Source organism: Selaginella moellendorffii, unplaced genomic scaffold, assembly GCF_000143415.4.
Source record: "Selaginella moellendorffii unplaced genomic scaffold, v1.0 SELMOscaffold_0, whole genome shotgun sequence".
Lineage (NCBI taxonomy): Eukaryota > Viridiplantae > Streptophyta > Lycopodiopsida > Selaginellales > Selaginellaceae > Selaginella > Selaginella moellendorffii.
Window position 1 is genome coordinate 1,678,427 of NW_003314261.1, and position 19,095 is coordinate 1,697,521.

Consider the following 19,095-nt stretch of genomic DNA (forward strand, 5'->3'; position numbering starts at 1 on the left):
AAAAATATAATAACCATGAAAAACGAGTCTAAGAAAAGAACAAAGAACAGATGTAGCAAAAAAGTTTTGTGCGCAGCATTGGTGTTTGTCGTAGAATCCTGACTTTTGGAGCAACCCAGGTGCTCTCTCGTAACATCTAGGTAATGAACAAATACGGATAGAAAAGAAAGCCTGGAGCTTACCAAGTTACATTTTTACCAAGTATCCACCGCCAGATCCCCCTCAAATCGATGTCGCCACATTTGGTGGGGTACAGCGTACACTCGGAGAATCTTCGCGCACAGAACCTCCTCCTACGGTTAAGAGAACAAGGACGAAACCCGGTGAGGGACGTGTCACACGTAAGCTTCTCACCACAAAAGAGAAGCGATTGTTCCACTTCCTACGCGGGGTGGCGGACGTACCACCACCAAGTTAGCCATGGCTGGATGGAGGTATCCTGCCACTTTAGTACGGGAATGATAAGCTCTCGGAAAAAAGATAGTTTGTTTCTTCTTACTTTAGCTGCGATAGCGTCTCTTCCCAGTCCGTTGCATTTGGAAATCCGGTTGATGATGGCAAATCGGTGTCGCTGTCGACGCAAGCAGACTGGAAAAGCTTCGCGCTATAAGCACAAGAGCAAGCGAGCTTACCTCGTTGTCTCTTGGTTCTTCTTGCTCGTTTTCGTCTCGTTCGTCGCCAAGTAGCGGAAGAAGTTTGAGTTCTTCGATCTTGCATCTCTTTTCTCCCTCTCGCCGCTTGATTCTCGCAGGAAGAAGCGATGATTCTCGACACAGCCGATGATTCTTACTCGCTCCAAGCTGTTGTCGACGGCGCCTCGTCCTCGTACAATCACTCTCCTCCTCCTCTTCCTCCCAGCGGCTTCATCCACCTTTCTCCTGTTGTTTGCGTGCTCGAGCCATGCGCTGCTTGTTCTTGCGCTTGCTGCTGCCAGTGTCCATGGTGTTGGACTGAAAAAGCCGCTCCTTTCCAGGTCCAGTGGGTTCTCGAGCAGCAACAATGCGAGGAGCTCGATTGTAGCGAGCTCTTTCTCCTCAGCCAGTGCGCTGCTGCTGCTGCTGCTGCTATGGAGAACTTCACGGATTCCTCGCCACCACCTATTGACGCTGCTGCGGAAGACGAGCGTGCTGCCTTCTTCTACAGCTTCACGGACGGCTGCCTGGCTTCGATGGACGACGCCATCGTCGCAGACGAATGCTGGAACAGCCTGCTCGATCCCAGAGTCTTGCTGGAAGATGAAAAGCAGCAGTGGGGAAAAGTTGCTGCCTCGACACCACCAGTGAATGTCCGAGCCCAAGAAACCAAGTTTCAGTGCGGCGATGGAAATTGTCAAGAACATGCCCGCCAGGAAAACGCCAGGTACGAAGAGAAGCGCTGCTCTCTTTTCATGATCCGATCTTCGGTGCCTGTTCTTCCAGGATCCGGGAGTTCCGAGCAGCGTTTAAGCGGGCTCTCCGGGACAACTTGGTCATCGACGTTGATGCTGCCACGGACGTCAAGGTAAGTGAAGAAGCCACCTTCCTTTCAAGAACTTGGAGGAAAAAGAAAAATCTCTCACCGGGTTTCTTAGAGATCTTCTCCAGTGCGAAGTTGTGGATGACGACGACGACTTCACACTTCCGGGGCTCCGGGAATATCACCCAACCATGGATCCACTCCAGAGGAGTCCAGAAGTAGCCGGAGGAGTGGAGTCTAGGAACAAGAGAGTTCGCAAGACCCAGTCGGATGATAGCTTCCTCGTGGACGCGCTTCGGCGTAAAAAGGCAAGAACCAAGCTCGACTTCCACATCCCCGAGGCCGATGTCTACGCGATGCATCCGGCTTTGCTCCTGCGAAATTCTCCAGGTGAGTCACTGGAGAGCTGACAGAGAAGAAAATTCTCTCCATCCTGTCGTTCCTCTCTACTCTACTAGAATTCTACCACGGATGTGTTCGTCTTTGTAGCTGGAACGCGATATTTCTTCTCGAGGACGAAATATTACTTCTGCCGGCCGGCGCGATCGAGGACGACGCTGGAGGGATGGCGATGGAAGCAGCAAGGGCCGTCGCTGCCGATCAAGATGAATGGGGAAGTGGTGGCCTACAAGACGTACCTCAGCTTCGTGCCGCTCAAGAACAACGCCTCGTGGCTGGAAATGCTGCTAGAGGCGGCAGAAGGGAGGAGGTCGAGAAGGTGGGCGCGCTACACGATGGAGGAGATTGTGCTCAAGGAAGACCGAGCGATAGAGCTACAAATGCTCAAGGCCTGCCTCATCCCGCGTCCATTCCGTGTGCTGTGTCGAATCTCTAGCCGACAAGATCCCTAAATTCAGTAGAAGCAAGTATATTCATTTTCAATAGCAATTACAAATTAATGTAAATTAATAAAGTGGTAATTTTGAGTTAACGTATCCAGAATAATATTATCTTTATCAAGTTTATAAATGATTTTATTATCAAATCTAGCAAGTTTCTCTTGCCAATGAGTTTGTTTTGGTATAAACTTTGGCTATGTAGCAAAGTAGCTCAATCTGTTACTATTTATATAAATCACTTAAATAATATCTCCAATATTCCAATAATGACACTAAAGCAAATATTTTTCTTTCGTGTGTTGGCCATCTTTGTTGGGTTTCATCCAATTTGTTAGAGTAAAACACAATGGGACAACTGTGTTGCCTTAGTGTAACATTAATTGCATTGTCGCAATCTTGTTGTAACATGGCATCTATCACATAGGTAAATGCATCACAATAGACTTTGAAGGGTTTATGAAAATTTGGGATTCTGAGAATAAGAATTATCAACCGTACAAAAGCACACTAATAAATTGATGTCCAATGAAATAGAATATTACCCTTCATTAACTCAGTCAATGAAAGAGCAATACTTACAAAATTGTGAATAAACTTGTGATAGTATCCTGCCAAACCAAAAAAGGAATGAATATTTGATATAGTGGTCGGGACTTTCTAAGACTTCACTACTTCTACCTTTTTGGATCCACCTCAATTATGCCACCACCAATTATATATTTAAGAAAGTTCATGCATAATTGTCCAAAAGCGCATTTACTTTCCTTAGCATATAGTTTGTGTTCATACAACTTCTGAAATATTAGCTCCAAGTGTTTCAAATGATCTTCCAACGTTTTATTAAAGATTAGAACATCATTGATATATAGGACAATAAATATGTCCTTATAATCTTTGAATATTCTTTCCATCATTGTGTTGAATGTTGCTAAAGCATTATATAACCCAAATGGCATGACAAGGAATTCATAGGATCTATACCAAGTCTTGAAGATTATCTTCTTCACATCTTAATCTATTACCCATATTTGATAATATTTAGACCGTAAATCAAGTCAAATAAAATACTTAGCCTTTAAGAGTTGGTCAAACAAGTTATCAATGTGAGGTAAAGGATAATTGTTTTTGACCATGATTTTGTTGAGAACTCAATAATTAATACATATCCTCATGGTACCATCCTTTTTTATAACAAAAATGACTAATGCTTCATAAGATCATTTATTTAGTTGAATATGATTTTTGTCAAGAAGCTCCGTAAGTTGCTTCTTAAGTTTAGCCATCTCTTTGATGTGCAAACAATATGGAACTTTCATAGGTGGTTTGAGACCTAGAATAACCTTAATTTGATAATCAACCTCATAGCTTTGGCGGCAAATCCATCAAAAAGATATTTTGATTTCATACTAACAATTCCAATATTTCCTTTGGTACAAGATTAACCCCGTTACTGGCTTGAACTGAGTCACCATCACCCTTAGTTTCTATCACTTGACCCTAAAAGGTTTGACATCCCTTCTTAACTACTTTTTGAGTGGCTCTTGCAATCAAAAACTTAGCATCTCAATACTTTGAAGAGTGCTTTTGTAACTGAAAGGACACATCAAGATGTCCTTTTGACCTATGATGTGACTTTGTGTAACACCATATATCCCTTTTATATATTTATTGAAAAAATTTATATCAAACACCATATGAAAATTTAGTATATTCAACACTACCAAGTTCACTTTTTCTTTCCACTTGGATATTCTTATTGGAACATCACTCACAAATCTTCTATCTACTTGCCCACCTTCTACAAACCGAAAGTGTATGGGCAACATCTAATTAACATTCAATCCTAACAACACAACTAAGTCTTTGGATATCATGCTATGCTTAGCTCTTGTGTTAACCATCACTCAAATTCGGTGTTCACAGATAAAACCTACTACATAGGTCAATAACTTAGTGTTTGCATTGATTACAAGAAAAGTTTGAGGAAAGTAACAAAAGTAACTCACCTCCTCTTCTTCATAGTCTACATTGACCAACTCATCAATCCCTTCAATTTCACCACCACCATCTTCCCTCATGACATTAACATGAGATCTTCTTTTATATTTGGTTAGAAATTTCGAGGACCTATATTCTATCTCTCCATAATGGAAGTAATAACCCACACTACCCATTCTGCTAGGGGTAAATTTCACAAGTTGTTGCTGCTTGTACCCACTAGAAAGAGGAATAGAGGGCTTAGGATTAGAAGAAGTTGCTAGTGGTCACAAACCACCACCTTTGTTAATCATTGTTTATGAGCCTCCAGGGCAGAACTTTCCTTTTACCCTCTGTTTTCGATCACTTTATTTATTCCTAGAGTTTTTATTCTTGTCCAAGGTACCAATATATAGCTGCTGATATTGTTCCATGAGCAAGTGACTAAAGGCAACTTGTTGTGTTGCATTTTTATACTCCAGGTATGTCTTCGGTTTAAACTTCAAAATCTCATTACGAGAAAGTGAACTTAAACCTTATAGGAAATAACTTCGAGCATCTTTATCACTCATATTTGTAATCATAATGTGTTTTTGAGCAAATGCATTAACGTAATGCATAAAATTCCCTCGCTACTTTAACCACCATAGCTCTACATGAAATCTTAAACCAATATTGTTTGGCAAATATTCCTTATAGATATGAGATCACATTTTAGTCCAACTTCTAGTCTGCTTTTTTTCAACACACATCTGGCACTACCAAATTTTGGCATGATCAGTGAGAAAGGATTGTACACATGCAACTTTTAAATGATCATCTACATCTACCACTATGAAATAGTTTTCCATATCCAAAGCTTAATAGTCCTACATACCTATAAAATTGGGTGGTTTCAGAGGCTTGAACTTTGAAACTTGTACAACCATGGCGGTGTAAGCCACAAATTTTTCCTTTCCAATTTGCTAGCTTACCTCGTCTACCCGTCCGACACTGCCCTGGCTTTTGCTAAGTTCCCTCGCCAAGGTTCTCGCCTATGGTACCAACTCCTACTTGGTCCTATTTGCTTTCAGCTACTCACTGCACGAGCAACGGAGCGTTAGCCATCCATCCACGGATTCCCAATCTCTCCTAATCCCCCTCCTCGGGTTAGACTGGACTTAAGGTTCGGCTACACTCCCCGCAAGCATAAGCAGCCAAGCACACCAAGCTTCCAGGTTCCTAACATCCCTTGGTACCACAAGACTTGATCATGGGACCCTCTAAATCCCAAGTCTTGAGTGCAACACTTGCTTTGGGACGCCGGGGCGAAACACCGTGGCCTAGCGGCCCGGTATGGGTACCTCTACCCCCCTACTTCCATCCCGAAGGAAGGCCCAAGCCCCTAGGAAGGGCGAGGACCAATGAGCCGCATGGTACTCAAGTGGGGCACCACTCCACATGAGCCAGGAGCACCGCAATCGGTTTCCCTTTCGGGAGTGGGAGCTGCTCTTGAGCACTTCCTTGGATGGCCCCTCCGGCACCAACCAAGTCCATGCTCACTCCCACCCAAGGCCCCTCGGTCCCAGTCCCAACCTCAAGTCGGTTTGGGAGCCCCACTGGAGAGTCCCTTCAAAACTGGTTCCTGGACCTCACTATCCCTACTATACTTTTGGAACCCCCTGCAGCCCCCCCCCCCCCCTGGGAGACGCACGCTTTGGGTTTTCACCCCTTGACCCGTATTAGTATTTGGACTTAGTCTCTGGCTCGATCTCGGACCCGATTTCGGATCCGACTTCGGATTCCGTCTCGGACTCGATCTCGGACTTGATCTCGGACCCGATCTCGGACCCGACCTCGGACTCGACCTCAGACTCGGTCTCGGACCCGATTTCAGATCTCGGACTCCGTCTCAAACTCGGTCTCAAATTCGGACTCGAACTTGGTCCCCGAGTTGGTCTCAGACTCGATTCCGGACTCTATCTCGAACTCGGTCCTAGAGTCGGTCTTGGACTCGATCTTCGACTTGGTCCCATCCGATGAACTCTTTGTCATTTTGATCATGCTTTCGGGGTTCCTTTAGCCTACGACACTTCGGCGAGTTGGTTCCTTACAGGCGGTTGTAGAACTTCATTATCCTCAGAACCTTAAAAAGAGTCCAGTTGCTTAAGTATAGTTGATTTAATTGCCTTAACTTTTGTCTTCCTCCTCACAATCCCATGAGCACCAACTCTCTGTATGCAGCACTTGCATGCTACATAGTGTCAAACGGTTTTTAGCATGATTTCAGCATATTAGTGGCTTAACACGAGGAAAAGGGTACCCCACCAACTCGAGCAGCGTGGAGCTTAGGCTTAAACCCAATCTGAATGTAAAATAATGAGCAACACAACCTAATAGAATCCAAATTAATGTCTCAGGTGGTCAGACATGCAATCTAACCACTATCCCTACTATATATTTGGAACCACTTAGAGCCCCCCCCCCCCGAACACATGCTTTGGGCTTTCATCCCAAACCTCCCTTAGTACCAGGAGTTAATCTCTAGGACAAGTGTGAAAGTTACTAAATATGGAATGGCACTAGATTATAAATTTGGAAGTAGGAACAACACTATTGGGTTTAAAACATTATCTACATTCCATAGATATGTTTCTTGGGGTGGATCTACACATGTACTATAAATAGTATATGGATCTGGAATGGAACTAATACATAGGGCATGATAACGAGGGTGTTTGGTGGACACAATAAACTACCATGTAACGATATTAAGGGACTAGTCTTAATATTATGGAGGTTCTCAATATTAATAAATGTAAGCCAATGAATGAATTTCTCTAACCAAGTCAAATATGCTTAACTAATAGCATTTAGGAATTCCATCCTTATGCTCATTTAGTCAAGTGCTCATTTATCCTTATGTGATAACTAGTTTCTTAACTAGTTTGAGTGGAGACCATAAAAGGAACTAACAATATTAACCTCTTACTGTCATGGCAGTAAGGAAAGAGTGTCTGTAAGGACTACCCGACAAGCATCTTTCAATACTCGAAGTCATATTTGCGACAGAAGTGGAGAATCTTGCTACACACTCTATAACTGCAATGCTTGGATGGGCGGTGGATAGTGTGCTCATGACTACCACCAGGCATATGAGATGGACTTGATTCCATCATCACTATTTTAGTAAGAAACAGAAAATGTATCTTTATTTGTTTGTATTTTTACAATATTATATTTCTACCAATACCATTTTATATCCCACAGACAAGTTGCATTATTTTTATTGGGTACTGCCATATAATGTGTCAGAATTTACTCATGCATTGGTTTCAGATTATATGTTGATTGTATATTGAACATTCCATTCCGAATGTTCCTCTTTTTGTCTTTTTGTCCCTGCTCTAAGAATGGATTGTACAATTTTGTCCTCAAGCAGTGATGCAGTTGATTATCTCTCTACTCCATCACATCTTCAAGAGGTAAACAATAGTAAATCCTATATGTTAGATTAGAGTCTAGGGGATGTTTATAGTAAGTTTCTAAGTCTATAAGCAGGTATGTTGCTAATCTAAAAAAAGTTTTATTTAACTCTATGCAATGTTATGGTAACTCCCCAGATTGGAAACACACCTCCTCATGTTGAAGAAGGGTTGATTGGAAACAATATCAATGTTAGCAAGCACAATGGCATTCCTGATAATTTAATATGACCTTTGTTTGCTTCTGTTACAACAATGTAATAGTTGATTTGGAATTACAAGGGATGCAAACTCTAACCTCATACTTAACATTAGTGGTATGCTCTATTATTTTGTTTATTTTGATATCTCTTTTAACTTTCTGAGTAACATGCATCGACATTGCCTAATGTTTATATTTTGATTATCCTTTGATGTAATCACTATATTTTTAGGTATGTTACAAACTTTTTATAGCCATTTGCCTTGCTTAAACATAGATCCAATAGGAGTGTCAAGGGGCTAGAGTGTGCTCACAATCAAGACAAAGTCAAGATCATGGGTTTCTCTTTTTTTTAAAACTAAGTGTGATTAATTAATGGGTAATTAGCAATAATCCTGAGGCTGTGACCCTTGGGGCAGTTATCCATTGTGGGGGTGGAAACCCTAGTAAGACAAAATACAAAAGAGGGTTTGGTGAAAAGTAAAGAGTAAGTGGTGGTGTGATGAAGAGGAACAATGGCACTACAGAAGAGGCTGGTGCCGAGGACGATGAACCTCTGGATGGCCATGGTGACAATTAGCACTAGAGTATAAAAAGGCTTAAGTCCCTAGGCAACAATGGTTTTTTCGTGCTCACTTGTCTTGATGTTTGTGGAGTTTTTCCTCCATAAGGAGTAAATTTACTTCCAGAACTATTGGTTGAGAATAATGTTAACAAGAACAACTTTAGCAAATATGGAATTTGGTTTTGTGGGGGGTTCTAAATGTATAATAGAAATAGTGGTTAGATTAGGTATGGATGACTAACCTAAGGCATAGTTTAGCTCTTGTTTGCATGCCTATCTTTGTTTTGCATCTGGATTGGGTTTAAGCCCAAGTTTCACACCATGCTAGCTGGTGGAACATTCATATTGCATTAGTCCACTAGTATGCTAAAATAACACTAAACTTTATTTGGCTTCATTTTGTATATTAATCCTAACATTCGGATGTTAAATGCTATAGGACTATTCTTATGTCACTCCGTGCTCCTATCCCCTTGCTCCTTAGGTTGAATGCTCAAAAATCACTCCATACTCCAATTCTTTCACTCTTTAGCTCTAAGCTTGGGAGTTTAGCTTTGTTTTTTCATTCAATGGCTTAAGGCTCTAAAATTTGGGTTTCGCTCTGCTGTCGTTAGACATGTGGCATGTGATATATGGCATGTAACACGTGGTATATAAAGGGTGTAAGTTTTGTTTTATGGTTATCCTATGGTAAATCATCATAAGATAAAGGGTGAAAACCACATGCACTATATATAGAAAGAAGAAAATTGTTTTGCTACACTTTCAAATTATCCTATATGTGGTGTTTACATATTATTAAAAACTGAAGGAACTTCTATAATGCACCATGGACAAATGATGTTACTATTATATTTGTTAGTGATGATGGAGAGCCACCACATAGTTGTGCAAATATATATATCCAACTATAAGCAATTCTAAATGTATCTCAACACTTAATTATAATTGTGATCCAATGGTTTACCCATTAATATTTCCTTTTGGTGACAAAGGTTGGCATGAAAATATTTTTAATTCATGACATAGAATTATATTACTCCAATATTATGCATACTATTTATCTATAAGAGATATAATACAGCTTGGTTTTGATCAAATTTTACATACAGGCAAACCCACACAACAATATCTTCTCAATTCTTATATAAAAGTTGAAAGCAATAATTTAAATTACTATCACACTCATCAAAAACAACTATGAGTTGAAATATATACTAGTTTTATGGATTATGTTGCAAACTATGCTACTAATGAAAATATAAATCCAGGCAGGATTGTTATTTTACCTTCAAGTTTTGGGGGTGGCCTTAAAGCAATGCAATAAAATTATCAAAATGTAATAGCTATAGTTACTCATTTTCAAAGCTAGATATTTTCATTACTTTTACATGCAATCCCAAATAGCCAAAAGAATTCAAAAACTTATATGCAATAAAGGCTTTAAGGATCATCCAGACTTGGTTTCTAGATTATTTCATGTCAAATTTAAAAACTTTTTGAATTGTATTACTAAAAAATATATTTTCCAAAATTATATTGCTTATATATATATAATTGAATTTCAAAAGAGAGGCCTTCCATATTGTCACTTTCTCGGGATTTTATTTCATGAAAACAAGATTAAAGATTGTGATGCTATTAACTAGTACATTTCTGCACAATTGCTTGATCCTTAAGATAAATTTGAAATTTTAAAAATAATTACATTTTATATGATACATAGTTTATATAGGTCTATTTACCCTAATAGTCCTTATATGGAAAATGGAATTTGCTCAAAAAGTTATCCAAGAATATTTAATTATGAAACTACTTTTATTGTTGATAGATATCCAGATTATTATAAACTTGATAATGGCCACACTTGTGCTCTTGTTCCTTGTGTGTTTGTAAAAAATGGGTACTATATTGATTATCAATGGGTAGTACCTTATAATAAATACTTTTGTAAAAAATATAATGATCAAATTAATATTGAAATTTGTCCTACTATAAAAATTATTAAATATTTATTTTAATATGTCTATAAAGGTTATGATTGTGCTATAATATAAGTTATGTATCCACTCCAGAGGCAATATGGAGACTTTTTAAATTTAAAATGCATAGTCATTCGACCTTTTTAATCTGCCTTTCTATCTATTTTCTAAATTTTCAAGATGTTTATTTTATACAATGTTTTAAATAAATATCACTTCAAAGAACTACTTAAAATGGTACAATGTTAACAAAATAGTTTGAATTAAATATAAATGACCTAAATATTAAAAAATATACATATCTTAAAGTCCCTTTATATTATACATTTAACTCTCATACTTATAGCTTGCTAATTTGACATTAAGAAATATCATTCCCAAATGTATTCTGTGTTGTCATCCAATGTTGAACTATATCATTTATGTTTTATTTTATTTCATAAAAAGGTGTTACATTTTTTAATGATCTCAAGCCAGTTAACAATATTTATTATGATATGTTTCAACAAGTTGCAAAGGCAATGAGGCTTTTAGTTGATACTAAATGGGAAAATTGTTTAGAAGATGCTTAATTTTTTAGAATGCCATCACAATTAAGACAATTATTTGTATTACTTTGTGTCTTTTGCACTCCAAAAAATCTTTACTTCTTATGGGATAAATATAAAGACTTCCTTTTTGAGGATTTCATGTAAATAAGTCTAATTTTTCATTATGAACATGCTTTATATGATATAAATATAAAAATGAAATTACATTGCAAAACTAATCAAAACTACCACTTATCTTTACCTTTTGAAATTTTGATGATGAAAATGTTGTCAACCCGATACAAATATATCAAAATTTTAAACAAAATATCCCTCAATTTAATCAAGAATAGTTAAATATTTTTAATGATATTCTTAATGTTATTGATCACCCAATTGAGCATAATTGATACATTTTCATTAATGGCTTTGGTGGTATTGGTGAAACATTTTTCTTAACACTTTTTACAACTAAAAAAATATAAATGTTTTTAGCATGTGTAGACAAAAATTGCAAATACTTTACTCTATAATGAGCAAATTTCACACACTGCTTATAAACTTTCTGAACTTTGTACTTGATATTTCAAACCCTTATATTGCAGCCAATTGAGTTATACTTACCCCACTTAATGATGACATATTTCCATTCAATAACACTATTGTCTCTAGATTACAAGATGATACATATATATATAAAAGTGTTAATTTTGTTGACATTAAATATCTTGAAAACTTTCCAACAGAATTCCTAAATTTTATCAGACCTTCTGGTCTCCCACCACATAAACTCTCTCTCAAAAAAGATGTTATTTTTATCCTCCTAAGGAATATGTCTCCATTAGTAGGACTATATAACGACATACGTCTCATTGTGCAAAATGCATCACCAAATGTTTTAGATTGTGAATTGTGATGGGGCAATTTAAAGGGTATTGCAATTGTGACTTCAGGTATCAAAAATTACCTATCAATTTGGATATTCTTTTTTTACTGCCAGGACATGAAGAGGTTGGTATTGCTAGATCCTTTATCAATCTCTATCTAAGTTAATTGAGAAATTAATCATCACATGTGCATTTAAACTAGAAAGGCATTAAGGAAGGAAATCTTAAGTTTTCATTTAGTCAAGCATATTTAACATGGTAATAAGAAACTCATTTTGTTGACTTGCACTTCTTAGTGTTAGGAACCCTGCAATATTAAGCTTGGTCCTTCAATATTTGCCAATTGATAATTTATCATGTTTGCCAAACACCCTTGCTACCATGCATCTTGTGTTAGTTTCATTCGATCCTAATTGCTTATTTATGGAAAGTGTTTAGATTTGCTAATTTGGTATATCTACGGAATGTAGATATTGTCTTGAATATAATGGTGTTCATCCCATGCCCAAATTCACAATCTAGTGTCATTCTATATTTAATAAGTTTCATGTTAGTCTCGAAGACTAACTCCTAGTACTCTACGAACGAGGGTCCAGTACAATCCCACGAGCACCAGCTCCCCGTATCCAACACCTACATGCAAAATGGTGTCAGATGGAGTCTGGCACAATTTTGGCATACTGGTGGCCTAACGTAAGGAGGAGGGTACTCCACTAACTAAGCAGCGTGGAGCTTGGGCTTAGACTCAAGCCGAACGTAGAACAAGGAGTGACACAACCCAATAGGAGCCAAACTAATGTCTCAAGTGGTCGAACATGCATTCCAACCACTATCCTTATTATACATTTGGAACCCCCCACAGCCCCCATGAGGAACACATGCTTTGGGCTTTCACCCCAAGCCACCCTTAGTACCAGGAGTTAGTCTTTGGGACAAGCTTGAAATTTACTAAATATAGAATGGTCTTAGATTGCGAATTTAGACATGGAGTGAACACCATTGTGTTCAAGCCGACTTCTACATTCCGTAAATATGCCAAATGAGTGAATCTAGACACTTTCCATAAATAGTATTTGGAACTGAAATGAGACTAACACAAATGGCGTAATAGCAAGGGTGTTTGGCAAACACAATAAGCTATCATCTAGCGAATATTGAGGGACTAGTCTCAATATCACAGGGGTTCCCAACACTAGCAAGTGCAAGTCAATATCATGAATTTCTCATCACCATATTAAGTATGTTTGATTTAATGACAACTTAGGATTTCCTTCCTTAGTGCCCTTCCGGTCTAAGTGCACATATGCTGATCAGTTTCTCAACTAGCTTGGGCGGAGACCACAAAGGGAACCAGCAGTACCAACCTCCTACCATTGTGGCAGTAAAGAGAGAGTTTCCGTAAGGACTAGCCGACAAGTATTTTTCGATACCTGAAGTCACATTTGCGACACTCTAGGGTGATGTGGAGCTGTTGCAGACTGAAGAAAACTTCCTTGAGTGTCAAGGAAGCCATACAAAAACTTCTAAGTGTGGTCAAAATTGAAAATAAAGATTAGAGCAGTGTTTCCACCACCTTTGAGGGATGCACCCCATTGTGCACCATACCTAGCATATGCCATATCCAAGTGGTGTTGTGAGGGGCTTAGATCCTTGAGTGAGCCTCCTTGATGGTGAGGAAAAAGACTTGGAGCCCAAAGAACTTCTCAGAGGTGTGGTGAGGTTGGAATTCAAGTTCATGCTTTGTTTTTCCTTAGTTTTTCTCTTTTTTGTCACTTTTCTTGACTTGAGCATTCAGTTGTGGCTTAGAGTTTTTCCCATGTGGTTTTCTCTCTAACTTAAAATTTCACACTCTATTTCCCTTTTCAATTTTTCAATTTCTTTTCCTTTGTCTTTTCTTATTTCTACCATTTGAAACAATTACCAGCTCATGGCATTAGACTTCTTCAGCTTGGTCATGGATTTTCACCACATTAGAACCTGTGGCAATCCACTATGGTCACCTGTTACAACTATGGGCATCTTGAAAGAGAAACTACTCTTACTCTTGCTCTTACTCCTACTCCCACTCTTACTCCCGTTCCAACTCCTACTCCTGCTCCAACTCCTACTTTTGTTACTCCCTAGTTGCAGCCGTGGGCAGAGAAAGAGAGAGAGAGAGAGAGCAAAAGAGAGAGGGATTTTCCAATTCTTGGAATATTCTAAATAGTTGTATAAAAGCCTTGTAAGGGAAAAATATCAAGGTTTCTATGCTTTGTGTCTTGAAAATATATCAATTATGCTTAGCTGGGTGATCAATAACATTATGAATATCATTAAAAATATTTAACTATTCTTTATTAAATTGAGGAATATTTTGTTCAACATATTGATATATTTGTGTTGAGTCTATAAAATTTTCACAGAACAAAATATTCCTCAATTTAATCAAGAATAGTTAAATATTTTTAATGTTATTGATCACCTAGCTGAGGACACAAAGTACAGAACCCTAAACCCTAAACCCTAAACCATGGCTACCAGGTCTGGCTAGTGGGATGTACTTGTACTTGCCTAGCAAATGCTAAGTAGTTTAGAAAGAGGTTTAATATAAAACCTCTTTATAGACAGTGTTAATTGTAAAAACAAAAGGATCTTGAAGAAGGAGGTGGCTTTGGTATGTGGTGTTTTGAACTTTAATTCCAAGTCCATGTGGTGATGTGCATCTTGATAAAGCCATATAAAGTTGCTCATGAGTGAAAATTGGGTGGGGCAAGTAAACTCCAACTCAGTCAAATATTTGTTCTTGGGATTTGGACCCAAATGGATTGGAAATTGCCTTTTAGACATTTTGAATGGAATTTTTGTATTTAATGGTATTAGTGTAATACATGGGATAAATACCCTTGTTCCTTTGTAGCGCACATGGTTTTTACCCTTTATCCTATGGTGATTTACCATAGGATAACCATAAAGTAAAACCTAAACCCTCTATATGCCACATATTATATGCCACATATCCCCAAGGATAACAGAATGGAACCCAAGTTTCAAAGCTTTAGGCCACTAAATGAAAGAATAGAGCTAAACTCCTAAGCATGAAGCTAAGGAATGAAGGAATCGGAGCATAGGGTAACTCCCAAATATACAGCCCAAAGAATGAAGGGATAAGAGCACAGAGTGACTTAGAACAGTTGTAGAGCATCCAACATCCCAACACTAAGACTAACACACAAAGTGGAGCCAAATAAAATCTAGTGGCATTTTAATATACCAATGGCTTAATGCAAGGATATGAATACTCTACCAACTAACATAGTATGAAACTTGGGCTTAGACCTAAGTTAAATGTAGAACAAGGACAAGCATGCAAGTAGGAGCTAAACTATGCCTCAAGTTGGTCAGCTATACCTAACCTACTCACTATCCCTACTGTACATTTGGAATGCCTCCTATGTATCATTAAGAAAATTTAATGATAAAACTTAACTATCAAAGATTGCAAATAGCATACTAAGTAACTTATGTAAAATAACTTTAAAGAACATAAAGTATCATCGATTAGTAAGAAAAATGCTCATGAATGTATAACCTAAAGGAAACAACATCTTAATTTATCAGAACCAATCTTAGCAACAATTAATAGAACAGAATGAATGTGGCAAAACCAATAAACACTCGTTTATGCCAATTATTATATTACCCAATTTGAATAAATCCCAATCAACAATATAAAGGAACTCAAGTTGCTTAAGCAAGTGTCATTAATATCTTACTAATGTCTAAAACCCAAAAGACCAATCCAAAGTAAACCACAAAGAATATGTGGTATTGCGGAAAGCTAAAAACTATTAAAGAGAACAACTCATTATCATAAAAGATCATTAATCATATTAATAAAGAAATGCAAAGAAAGAATCCACCATCTCAAAGAACAGCAAAGCATTTTATATCAATAATAGTCAAGCAAAACCTTTGACAAGGATAATCAATTATTCTAGATAATAGTCAATCATCTTTAATGATTGCTAAATGCAAATACTAACTTTAATATTGAAGCTAATAAGCCAAAAATACCTTCCCTCAACAATTCATAACAAATAGAATAATGAGCATAAAGATTCAAGGAACCAAAAGCTTAAAGAAGCCTATAACCAAATCTTGCTTAATAATGATCACAAGTCTCACATGAACTAACTTTAATACTAAAGAAAAAATCATGGTACAACCTATATTATCCTCCTCAACACATCTATCAACTAAACCTCATAATACAAAGCCAATGAAGAGCATTTCTGCATCAATCCAAAAGCCAAATATAACAAAGCTATGTTCAACAAGTGATTATCAAATGATCCTCCATGAATCCATCTATAACAAAACATAACTCACTTTATAACAAACACAAGAAGAATAATCAATGATTAATATATATCTTCAACTCAGATCTAATAAAAACTCAACATCTTCAATATTGATCACTAACTTTTCTTTTCGTAAAGTTAGCATAGTCCACAACTAAATCATATTTCTAGGAAAAAACAAAGCTCAACTTTTATTAAATAATTTCATCTCGAACATAACTAACTCAAACTTGCCACTCAATTCGTTTGAACGTCAATAAAGTTGCTAACTAGCAAATATATGAATGCCAATACACAAAGCTACAACCCAAGTGTTAGCACTATTTTGCATTAAGACTAATGAAACTTAATATTAATCCTATGGAGAGACATTTTGTTTCACTTGAATCTCAACAACAATAATATCAACAATAGGACATTACTTCAATGCTATCAACACTAGAGCAAAACTAAAAGAAAGCAAGAGTGAATTATCACTCAAAACTCTTTAGCAACCAAGCTAACCATAGTTGAAAATACTTTAGATAGTATTCGAGACTAACCCTCCAACAATACTCAATTACAAATAACATGTCATCAAGGAGTAAATCACCACATCTAAAACTCAATATAGCCCAGCATTATGGACTAAACGTAGCCAAAATGATATTAACAAAGGTAAAGTCAACATGCTAATATGGAGAAACTATACAAGCCCACAACATGATCTTTTATAACACCATTCAGTAAATCAAGTCTATCACTACTAAATCATTATCGAGTGAAGCAAGTGTTAAAGTCTTTGACAAAATCTATAAACAATCACTAGCCACAAAGCAACTAACAACCATTATCCAACTTGTTTTCATAAAACCCAAACACTAAACTCATATTATCGAGTTATATATTTGTCCAACATTAATGTAATACCCCAAGTACAAGATAAAAGTTCATAAACAAGCATAAAAAGGTGCATGCATTTTTGCATCGTGATTTTCGCACAAAGGCATTTCCTAAGTCAAGAATTGAGATCAGGATTTCTCCCGGTCTAAATTCCTGACTTGGATGACTGGGCATGTAATGGTTATATAGGCTGGTGATAACATGTTAGACCTATCCCCCTTTCTGTCTTTTTATATCCTTAGCCATAATAACATACACTCCACTTGTTCAACATTTACTCTTCTCTTCCATACCTATCTTACTCACTGCCTTTTGGGGATCAAGGCTGTGAGATGTGCATCAATCTCAGCATCAACATCTTTGCAATAGCATATGGCTAAGTATTTCTTTCTTTTTTATGTTTGGATTTAATTTAGATTAGAGAGGATTCACAAGATTATTGTAGAGGTGATTTTGTAGTTCTCCACTTTGGCGACCACGATGGGATAAGCGAAGTGAAGAGTACCCAAAGAACAAATACTGGAAGCCTTAGCCACAACTAAAAGAAGAAGCCGAAGTCAAGAATCAAGGGAAAAGTCAAAAAGAGACAAAAAGAAGAAAACTGACAAAAATCTACAGCAAGAAGCATGGCAATCATGCTAGAGACCAAGCGCTTAAAGACTACAATCATCTAGTGATCGCCCACTTCTCCGAAACTCTAAGCTTCTTCCATAACCACCTCTTGGCGAGAGGTTGAAGACAAAGAATATTCTGCACATTAGAATATTTGAAGAATCTCTGACAAGAAATCAAAGCAAGCAAGTGTTAACGAGCATGAAAACATGAAGAACACTTAAAGATTGAAGCCATCCAAGTTGTGGAAAACTTGGAGTGCGAGTGTAATCGTTTTTAGCGAGAAGTCGAAGAAAACGAATATATCAAGAAACTACAACAAGGAAATGACCAAAGAAAAATTCTAGCGGCTGGCGATGGAGGAAGAATGAAAAAGCACAACTGCCTATTTGGAGACACAAGCTGTACAAGATACGAGGACTGCCTTTTGTGTAGTTTCAGAAATTGTGCAAAACCATACAAACAATGCTATCCAAAATGGTGATACAACACTTGCAAGCAAGCAAAAGCAAGACTCCAAATCAGGGATGAAAATGCCATAGTAGAAGAAAGAAAGAAACGAGAAGAAATAGCCCAAGAAGATAACATTAAAAAGAGTAACGATAGTTTAGAAAAAGAAGAGAAACAAAGCTTTGGTTGCTTTCAAAAACTTCAAGAAACACTTTTGCGACTCTTTTACAAATTGTTTAGCAAATAAGAAAAATGCGAAAATGAAGAAATGCTGAATAAAAAACATGTTTACTTCGATTTCTTTGCAACTCAAAGAACCCTAACTTGGATACATTTTTCAACAAACAATTATCAAATTCCTAGGCATACATAAACATGAAACTTTTCAACCATTAACACTTGTTTTCAACACTGATTTAATGAGAGTTTTAGTAGAAACAGAGGGTGGAACCTTTAAACCACAAGTTCGTTGGTTTGTTGACACACTTAGATTTAGAGATTTTGAAGAGAATGCAAAACTACTTTACCGAATTCTTCAAAGTCCTCTGGGTGTAATGCTACCAACAAGCACTCTTAATGAACTATACACTATAGCATATTGGCATTGTTTAGGACGGACAAGAATAGTTGGAGAATTAAGAAATCAAGAACAGGGCAATCAACAAATTCGAATTGGGAATTTGAGTTCAAGAAATTGACAAGAATCTGAACTTGTGACAAGTTCAAGGGAACATCTTGAAAACTCAAGGATTACGAATCGAAGGAGGAGAAATTTAAGACGGAATCACAATGGGTCAAGATTAAATACAGTAACAAACTTCAACTTTGACACTGAGGTCCAACATCAAAACCCCAGCTTAGAAATACATATCACTCGCAACCAATAAGGGAGAGTGTGTCCAAGGAGTCT

The 19,095-nt window shown here is 37.3% G+C and overlaps 1 protein-coding gene across 5 annotated transcripts; it reads right to left on the reverse strand.

The window, feature by feature from the left end:
* LOC112347092 lies at positions 1-2,289 on the reverse strand. Of its 5 annotated transcripts, none has more exons than XM_024677433.1 (5): positions 2,094-2,289; positions 633-1,829; positions 500-588; positions 355-445; positions 2-293 (listed from the first exon to the last, which is right to left on the reverse strand). In XM_024677433.1, the coding sequence occupies exons 2-3, from the start codon at positions 1,337-1,339 to the stop codon at positions 501-503; spliced, it is 795 nt and encodes a 264-aa protein (XP_024533201.1). In that variant the 5' UTR covers positions 1,340-1,829; positions 2,094-2,289; the 3' UTR covers positions 2-293; positions 355-445; position 500. The 5 variants fall into 5 exon arrangements, with proteins under 5 accessions (XP_024533207.1, XP_024533201.1, XP_024533187.1 ...); XM_024677419.1 differs by having other exon boundaries at positions 633-2,048; XM_024677427.1 differs by having other exon boundaries at positions 1,922-2,289.
* Between the last annotated feature and the right edge of the window lie 16,806 nt (positions 2,290-19,095).

What these genes read in the sequence shown, in the direction of transcription:
- LOC112347092 (XM_024677439.1), bottom strand. Translation starts at nt 1,339, where the DNA reads ATGTTCTTGACAATTTCCATCGCCGCACTGAAACTTGGTTTCTTGGGC. An exon ending in AAGAACCAAGAGACAACGAG is followed by an intron (nt 589 to 632) that starts GTAAGCTCGCTT and finishes AAGCTTTTCCAG; the next exon opens with TCTGCTTGCGTCGACAGCGA.